General features: G+C 45.2%; 1 protein-coding gene across 1 annotated transcript in view; it reads right to left on the bottom strand.

Moving 5' to 3' along the window:
* Nucleotides 1-1,730: 1,730 nt before the first annotated feature.
* Nucleotides 1,731-9,697, bottom strand: part of GTPBP4 (GTP binding protein 4) — a 75,025-nt gene continuing 67,058 nt past the window's right edge. The window contains exons 12-17 of the mRNA XM_075315470.1: nucleotides 9,070-9,121; nucleotides 8,849-8,949; nucleotides 6,678-6,875; nucleotides 5,548-5,613; nucleotides 4,419-4,559; nucleotides 1,731-2,549 (exon numbers count right to left, since the gene is read on the bottom strand). Of these exons, the coding sequence (XP_075171585.1) occupies nucleotides 2,397-2,549; nucleotides 4,419-4,559; nucleotides 5,548-5,613; nucleotides 6,678-6,875; nucleotides 8,849-8,949; nucleotides 9,070-9,121 (711 nt within the window). The 3' untranslated portion in view covers nucleotides 1,731-2,396. The remainder of the gene's footprint in view (nucleotides 2,550-4,418; nucleotides 4,560-5,547; nucleotides 5,614-6,677; nucleotides 6,876-8,848; nucleotides 8,950-9,069; nucleotides 9,122-9,697) is intronic.

The following is a 9,697-nucleotide window of genomic DNA, read 5'->3' as shown; positions in this document are numbered from 1 at the left end:
GGGTTGTTCCTCTGATACTGGCGGATTGAGGTCCAGTACAGAATTAATGGATGCAATCAAATCACTAACATCTGAGTCACTTTCGGACAGATCAATGGGGTACATGGAGTTAACCTCCGAGCCCCCCGTAAAGGCATCCTCCTCGTCCTGCGAGTCAGCTTCTGAAACAGAGCTGCGGGACGAGGAAGGAGAGGGAGCCCTGCGTCTCTTCTTAGAAGGACGGGGTCTGGGACCAGATGATGAATCCTCTGTGAGCTCCGGTCCTGAGAGAGCCCTAGCAGCAGAGGCACCCTGTGAAGGGGGCTGATGCATGTTCAGCAAAGTCCTGGACAGAAGTCCCATGGAGTCGGCAAAAGACTGGGAGATAGACCTAGATAAGGATTCTACCCAAGCCGGGGGTTCAGCCACAGGAGCCGGAGCAGCCTGAGAGACCACTGGGGGTGCGACGCCAGGCTGAGGCACCGTCAGGTTAGAGCAGGCATCACAATGTGGATAGTTGCTCGGTTCAGGCAGTAGGAGCTTACATGCAGTGCATACTGAATGCAGCTTTGGAGCCTTGCTCCTCGTGTGAGACATGCTGCTGGAGTGGGGGCTCTGCCAGAGAATGACCCCCAGAGTGTATATACAGAGGACCACAACCAGAGGTTGTGGCTTACCAGACCGCTGGAGCGGTGTTGTGTGCCCTCCAGATCCCGAAGCCCGGACCCCCAAGCACCTCAGCAAGGATGCTGCAGACCAGCGCTGTGATCGCAGGGAAAACGCTGAGAAAATGGCCGCCGGAGCGAAGAGAGGGGGCGGGACTTACTCTGAGAGCGGGATCTGGAGGGCCATAGAGACCTCAGGGGAGGAGACATGTACTCAGTGAGAAGTGTCCCTCCCCTGTGCAGAACGGCCGCCGGGCGGAGCCACGCTGTCCCTCTGCATGAATGACATGCGAGGGCAGTGAAACCGAAACTAGGCCTCCGGCGAAGCCGGGGCCTAAATTTGAGCGGTGCGGCCGGCGCGCAGGCACCATCGGCGCGGTTCTCAGGCGACAGCCAGAGAACCCGCCGGAAATGTCACAAAACACACTCAGCACACTCTCCCACCATAATAAAGTACAGGGACCCCCAATATATCATCGTCTCAGGTACTTAGCTTGCTGAGACGCAGGGTTCCAAGTCCCTGGGGATAAGTGCTCCGGTCCAGCAGGATCCTGAAGGGCTGCGGATGGAGACCGGTCTCCTGCCAAGCATGGAGAACCGTGCTGGCTCCCACTTCAAGCCAGAGCCCAGGAGGGATGGTGAAGGAGCACGGCATGTAAAGCTCCAGCCTTGGAATCAACCTTAACAACACCGCCGACAGTGGGGTGAGAAGGGACATGCCGGGGGTCCAGTTTGGACCCGCTTTTCTTCAAACTCTTTCCAAAAATCAGATAAGAATGCATGTGTGGATGTATGCCTCCTGAACACAATGCGATAAACTGGCTAGATCTGGTTCTCCAGGGGGTGTATAAGCTCAGAGGGAGGAGCTACACTTTTAAGTGTAGTACTTTGTGTGTCCTCCGGAGGCAGAAGCTAAACACCCATTGTCTGGGTCTCCCATAGGAACGATAAAGAAAATTTCTGTGTCCGGCTGCCAGAAAGGACGCGCAAGGTTAATCAACTTTCCTCTTGAGAAATCTTGTCTTTGATGTAAAAGGAATAATGAGTTCTATAATAATGAAGACAATGTATAAGAAGCCGACAAGCTGGCACAATAAGGTTACTTTATTTCACTGAGCAAATAGAGAAAAAGCTGGAATATGCTCTATTCATGGAGAATAAGGCTGCAAATGGTGATTTCCAGATACCAATTAGTTTACGTCTTCCAGAGTCATTTTGAATAAATATCAGATGTTGCAGATTTCCTTTTTACATCTGAAGGAATTACAAGATTCTATCCCATTATGTAGTAGAGGTAACAATATTAGAAAATATACATTTACATATACATAATACATTTCCAGTTAGATATGTAGTATAGTTCTCCTGATATAGCCATGTCTATTGCTTAATATGCGGAGAATTGCAACTTAGTTGCTTTTGGTCATATCCACGGATATCTAAGTTGCAATGCCCTGCACATGAGGTAAGAGACATGGCTATATAAGGATAACTATACTACATTTCTAATTGGAGGTATTTGCAAATATTATTACAACTACTACATATTGTTGTAAGATCTTGGAAATGGGAAAACCCCTTTAAGAAACAAGGTAAGAAGTTCAGCACAGAGTCTGATCTATGAACACAATCCGCTGACTGTCTGTATGGTGTACTCATTCTGGTATGAGAGGTTTAGAAGGATGGTGATGGTTCCTTGTCCACTCAGTCCTTTCTGCGGCTGACCATGATGAAGGCTGTACATGTGGACACTTATCTTCGGTCTGTAGGACCAGATTTCCTCTTGCCAACCAGTAAATGTTTGGGCTTCAGGTCGTAGACGTGTCTGTCAGCTTCTCCTTTCTTACCCAGTCTATTCATTTTCCTCTGGGATTTCTTCATGATTTTATTTGCTTTCTTGGCCATCTAAAAAAAAGTGTAAATACAAGATGTAAGATATAATTTCAAGATACTGTCACAATAGCATGATTTATAGTATAATGCCTCAAGCATATGGACAAATATTGGAAAATACAATGAAAAATGCTACTTGCTAACTTGAACATGTGAATAATGAATTGCATACCTGCCATGAATATTAGGAAAAGGAGATATTTAGCAATCGCATTGATCAATGTAACTGAGCCCCAAAACCTCGTCAAGGTATATCTCTGTATTGGGGTCCCTAGCTCCGTATATATTATATATATATATATATATATATATATATATATATATATATATATATATATATATATATATATATATATATTAGTGCTCACTTCAGTAATCCTATTCAGTTCTCTTCAATAACATGATTTAAGCTACACAAGGTTCTCACCATAAAAAGTACTAATGCAATGTTATCAGGAGGCCACCCATTACCCCCTCTTAGGATGGGGCCACATGAGCACTACTGCGAGTGCATCACATGACACTCAGCTCCTGCTCTGCTGGAGTGTAAACAGAGTGTCATGCCAATGTGATGTGATCCTGTGATTGGAGCACAGCTGCGGAGGAGAGGGAGGAACTAATCTCCCCATCTCTTCCATCATCAGCGGATGCATATATCGCACTGCACTCCTGTGTCATGCGATATTTCTCTCGCATCTATAGACTTGTATGGGTGCGAGAGAAAACTAATTGGATTAGACCTGCAGTATACTGCAATTGTTTTCTTGGTCCAATTAGGGCTGAGAAATAAAAAAATAAAAGAAAATAAAAAAAATTTCTCATAGGAGTGACTCCATAGACAGAGTAACATTGGTCCAAGTGGAACGCATTCCACTCGCTCTGTTTTACTCGCCGTGTGTCCTTAGCCTCATATGTGCAATACTGTACTTTGCACTAGGATTAAAGATGGATGCTGCTGGATCCAAAGTGTTATTCTTCTGTCAGCCATTTGTGACTAAGACAGGAATAACCATCTGTCTCCATTTGTTTCTGAGGGAGTAACAAAATCAGTGTAGTGCAGCCCACAGGGCTGTTTTCAGAGTCCCGTCCTTTGGTGGCCAGCAGGCAGATATTGCGGTCTTAGTCGTGAAGGGTAGAGATAGATAATTACTGTGTAAAGGGTTATTCCTATCCTTACTATGAGACCAGCCATACTGTCAAATCAAATCCACTCCCAATTTAAAACTTGCATTAAATGTCTCAAAGTACTATATCGATATCATATGCCCTAAATGTCTGATCGACAAGGTTGCATAGCAGGTTTTGCATCCCTTGCTATAGATCATGTCTAATCAGTGAGGGTCAGACTTTTCAATGTCCCCTCTATTGTTTACACAGGCACTGCAGCTCATCTATAAGGGCAGCTGTTCCTGGTATATCAGCTGCTGCCCCTTCATTGTGCTAATCGTCAGGGGCCTGTATAAATCCTGTAGAACCCATTTAGAGAGGACCCATCACTTTCCATAAATATGTAATTTGTTTTCCGGATGTAAATGGCGTTCTCCCGAATCAGGAATTGCTTTTATTCCTGCGCCTCCGTTCTGTAACTAGAAACCCCTCTTCCTTGTATACAAACCAAGTCCTGTTAGCCAAGAAAATGCCCACAAAAGAAATGTGGGTCATGCCCCCTTGGCTAACAACTAGCATTTCATACAAAAAACAAAAAAAGTTGGGGGGGTCAGACTCAGGACAGCAGCACTTACACCAGACGAAAATCATACGTATTTTTGACAAGTGACAAGTATACTTTAAAATCACTATACTGCAGTGATGCTGGGACTGACTGGTAATAGGTTGACCACTGGGTACTTTGTAATGGTAACCACTTAGTAAAACACCCACCTTTGTATCCCGAACCCCAGACTGGTCTCGCGGAGGTTTGGAGTTGCTTCTGCTGCGGGTGACGGACGCTGGTGGCTCCGACTCGTCCCGCTTTCGTTTCCTTTGCACGCTCCTGGATCTGGCTTGTGTTGCATAGTGGCTCTGAAAGTAACAAGTGATTCCATAAATACTCCAGTTAGCGGTAATAGGACTTTTAATGTTTTTCTTTACAGCTTTTCTTCAAGATTTATGATTTTTGCACCACAAATTGCTTTTTTTGTAGAATAAATGTATCACCGTTATGTATAAACCTAGCAGCCCGATGTCTCCACTTTATTCATCTCCATTTATTTCTGTTCCCATAATCGTCAGTGACATACAGAGCTGCAAGGTGTCCCGTACCTGACAGAAAACAGCGCTAAAGGCCGCTTTACACGCTGCGCCTTCGCTCAAGCGATCTCGTTGGGGGTCACGGAATTTGTGACGCACATCCGGTCGCTGTAGCGATGCCGTTGCATGTGACACCTATGAGCGATTTTCCATTGTTGCAAAAACGTGTAAAATCGCTCATCGGTGACATGGGGGTCCATTCTCGAATATCGTTGCTGCAGCAGTAACGAAGTTGTTCCTCGTTCCTGCGGCAGCACACATCGCTCCGTGTGACACCGCAGGAACGAGGAACCTCTCCTTTCCTGCCTCCCGCCCCAATGCGGAAGGAAGGAGGTGGGCGGGATGTTCGTCCAGCTCACCTCCGCCCCTTCCGCTTCTATTGGGTGGCGGTTCAGTGACGCAGCTGTGACGCTGAACGAACCGCCCCCTTAGAAAGGAGGCGTTTTGCCGGTCACAGCAACGTCGGAGGGAAGGTAAGTAGTGTGACGGGTCTGGGCGATGTGCGCCACGGGCAGCGATTTGCCCATGTTGCACAACCGATGTGGGCGGGTACCCACGCTAGCGATATCGGTCACGATATCGCAGCGTGTAAAGCAGCCTTAAGTCTATCCCTGGCACCGAGCGATCTGCAAGATGTCACGGTGATCTTGAGACTCCGTTTGCTGTCGGAGACAGTTATTAGCACTGTTTGTAGTCAGAGCTGGGAGATCTTGTGTCTCCAACTCCATTTATGACACTGAATTCACTGATAAATTCTTACCTCGTCTTTCTCGGCCATATCGAGCCCAAGATCACTCATCTCCTTCTCTAATGTCTTACGCTGCACCTGTTAAATAAAAATGATCATACTTTATAGAATTAATGCCAGAACTCAAGTTTCTGATTTTTTTCCAATTTCTAGTGACTCTGTATGAATAGGTCTTTATTGTCAGGAAATGTTTTCTGTTTCGCTGACTTACAGACATAAAACCTGACGCCAGTGTAGGTGTAGCTATATTGCTGTATAATATACAAATTTACTTTCAGTTTCATTTTCTCGCCAGTTTCAGATCCGATAAGAGATCAGTGAATAGAAAGATATCCGGAGGCCGAGAACCTGCAGAAGATCTCATCCTTTAAAAGAAAACCGGTCACCAGATTTGGTGACAATAAGCCACGGCCACTACCAGTGAGATCTTATATATCTTGTACAGTATTCTACAATACTGTGTATAAGAGCCCAGGACACTCTGTATAACAAACACCTTTATGATACTCACCTAAGGGGCAGCCCAGTCCGATAGGTGTCTCTGCTCCCCAGTCCGGTGCCTCCGCTCTGTGGCGATCTCAGTCTTCCTCCTTCTGAGGCCCGTGTACATGACACATCCTACATCATGCATACTAGCCAGCATTGCAGACCTGCGCAGGTGCACTTTGATCTGCCATGCTCAGGGCAGATCAAAGTATTGTAGTGCGCATGCGTGGGTGATCTTTAACCTTTCCTCATGCCTGCGCATAACAGTACTTTGATCTACCCTTAGCTGGGAAGATCAAAGTGCGCCTGAGCAGGAGCACAATATCGGCCTGTGTGGCTGACGTAGACACGTCATCAACATTGGGCTAGGAAGGATTACACAGATCGCAGCAGAGAGGAGGTACCGGACCAGAAAGCAGAAAAACCCCATTGGGCCAGACCATCCCTTAGGTGAGTATTATAAAAAAAGTGGGTTTTTTTTTATGTTATACAGAGTGGCCTGGGCTTTTATACAGTATTCTAGAACGCTGTATATAAGAGCTCACTGGTGGTGGCCACAGCTTAGTCACCAAATCTGGTGACAGGTTCCCTTTAAAATGTTATAATGTTTAAAATGTTATAATGATTGTGTAAAGCTCGAGGCGGGAGGCACTTACCTTTTTCGCAGTTCTCGGCAGTCGTGGCCCATGAATATCTTTTTCTTTTGACTCAAGAACTTTTAGTTTTTTCTTCGTACGAATCTGTTTAGCAAGCTGGCGAATTTCTGCCATCTCTTCATCCTCACTTTCAATGTCACTGTCATATTCACCAGCTCTTTCTTTCAGCTCCTCTTCTTTTTCCAATTCTTCTAATTTCTAACAAAGAAAAAAAATGGATACAGGACAATTATTTGTCAACCCAACCATGGCATCAGATTGACTAAAACTCATCACTCGCTCATCTTTCATCATGAATGAGCAGGTTATAAGTAGAGACCCAAACCCAATAATCAACATCACTAGAAGAGGATATTAAAAAGCCAAACCGATCCCAAACAAATGTCATAATGTCCAGGAACCATACCACTACTGGCATAGTATTGCAGCTTTTTTTCCCCCCATTACAGTCAATGGGAGGAAACTGCAGAAAGACATTGGGAAAGAGGGAGTCTAAGGGAAGGGGATAGTTAACCTCTTATTTCTTATACCGTTCAACTCCTTTGAAAAGAGCGGTTAGTGTCAATGCATTTATTGTGGTTCTTTAGACTTGGTGCAAGATTATTAAAGGGAACCTGCCAGCAGATTTGGGGCCTATAAGCTGTGGCCACTACCAGTGGGCTCTTATATACATCAGTCTAACATACTGTATATAAGAGCCCAGGCCGCTGTGTAGAACGTAAAAATCACTTTATACTACTTACCTCAACGGTCACTGCGGTGGAGTTGAGTCATATGGGCGTCTCAGGTGCCTCCTCTTTCGGCCATCTTTGTCGTCCTTCTGAAGCCGAGGTGCATGACGCGTCCTACGTCATCCACACTCACTGGCATTGAGGTCCTGCACAGGCGCACTTTGACCAGCCCTGAGCAGGGCAGATTAAAGTATTGTAGTGCACCTGCGCGGAACCGGCGAGTGTATATGATGTAGGACCCATCCTGCACACAGGCTTTAGAAGGAGGATGAAGACGGCCGAAAGAGGCGTCGCCGGCACCAGAGAAAGGAGACACCCATATGGCCCAACTCCACCGCAGCGATCTTTTAGGTAAGTACTATAAAGTGATTTTTACATTCTACACAGCAGCCTGGGCTCTTATATACAGGATATTAGAATGCTGTATATAAGATCCCACTGGTGGTGGCCGCAGCTTATAGGCCCCAAATCTGCTGACAGGTTCCCTTTAACTTTCCTTGTAAGCAGATTTCCACTTAATACTGAAAATCTTCCTGTACTCCTGAAACATTCTGGACATAGTCCAAGGCTTTCTCTGCCTTAGTTTTCAGGATCCTTGCTCTGAACTGCTGATTTTTTTTCAAAAGAATAAAGTGATTGTTAGAATTGGTGCAAATCAATGCACAGGACCCGATCCAGAGGCTGGATCAGAAACTTGTGGCCGTCAAACACAAGCTTCAGAATCGCCTCCCATGCGATTTAATCTCTAGCTCTTTTTTTGATTAACCGTAACCGGGCTGGTGCAACAGCATCACTGCAGCACAACGTACATGTGACATTGTGCCCACCCGGCTAATCAAAGTAAGAATAGCCACAGATGCCGTCACGTAGGAGGTGATTGTTGGCGGCTCCATCTGACGGCCACAGATGAAGAACTAGGCCACTAGACTGGGTCCTGAGAAGCAGTTAGCACCAAACTCAAGTGACGATTACGGGTACCACTGCTGACATCTCAATTTCCAGTATGAGATACTTCGGTCTGGTTGCTGCGATGGATGCAACACTGTAGAAGGAGTTGTATGTAGCAATAAACCCTACTGCTGCATTCAGGTCGACGACCATGACAAACACAGCTTAGCGCAGCACTTGGCCCTTTCGTAACTTTAGCATCAGAGACTATAAATTGAGCGGCTGGTGCTACGGGGCGTAAGTGCAAAATGCTGCTCCTCAGCTCCTCCTGGCTGAAGATCCTTTGGTCCCAAAAGGTTATCACCTTCTAGTGGACATGTGATAAGTCGCTGAGACCATAGCACTGTACTCTTTTAGGTAGGGTAAAAGGTGTGTACTAACAATTGCCTAAAAAGCAATGGTAACTAGAAAAAGCAATAGCAGCTTAGCCTATTTTATAAGCTTTTGTGCTTTTTTTTTTTCAAGGTGACAGGAGGGTTTACCTAAACTTACCTTCATAATTGCAGGATCTATGTAATCAGCAATGTTATGTCCTTGCCAAACTTCTGGGATTCGGTCATATTTCTCTGTCGGGTTCATTAGATCCCAATATTCTTGAAAGTGAAAAAAATAAAAGTTAAAACCATTTTTAAGTTGTGAATACATAGAAATAAAAACGTACGATAAATCCACAAATTTATGCAGGCGACAAATATTTCTGTGCGGACACTTACTCTGCAGATCCAGGATATAATCATCGCCCAACTCCATTTCAAGGTCTTTCTCCTACAGGTAACCAAGAAAAAAGTTAAGAAACCTCATCAGGATTGGGTCAGGATTTAGGGGCAGATCCAGCAACCAAGTCTTGGCAGACCACTGAAATTGTGCAGGGATTACTTTAATTCTTTTTCCGTTTGCTACAATGAGGTATAATGTGGTATAGATTGTAAAATCCACGTAACGATAAAGCCACATATACGTCATTTTGGAAAATTTTATGTACCTCCAGATGAAGGGAATTTTGTTTACTTACCGTAAATTCCTTTTCTTCTAGCTCCAATTGGGAGACCCAGACAATTGAGACAATTGGGTGTATAGCTCATGCCTCCGGAGGCCACACAAAGTATTACACTAAAAGTGTAAAGCCGCTCCCCTTCTGCCTATACACCCCCCGTGCATCACGGGTTCCTCAGTTTTAGTGCAAAAGCAAGAAGGAGGAAAGCAAATAAATTGGTTTAAAGTAACTTCAATCCGAAGAATCTCGGAGAACTGAAACCATTCAACATGAACAACATGTGTACACGAAAAAAAAAAAACAACAGGGCGGGTGCTGGGTCTCCCAATTGGAGCTAGAAGAAAAGG

This window comes from Anomaloglossus baeobatrachus, chromosome 6 (assembly GCF_048569485.1).
Source record: "Anomaloglossus baeobatrachus isolate aAnoBae1 chromosome 6, aAnoBae1.hap1, whole genome shotgun sequence".
Classification (NCBI taxonomy): Eukaryota; Metazoa; Chordata; class Amphibia; order Anura; family Aromobatidae; genus Anomaloglossus; species Anomaloglossus baeobatrachus.
This window is presented reverse-complemented; position numbering and strand designations above follow the sequence as displayed.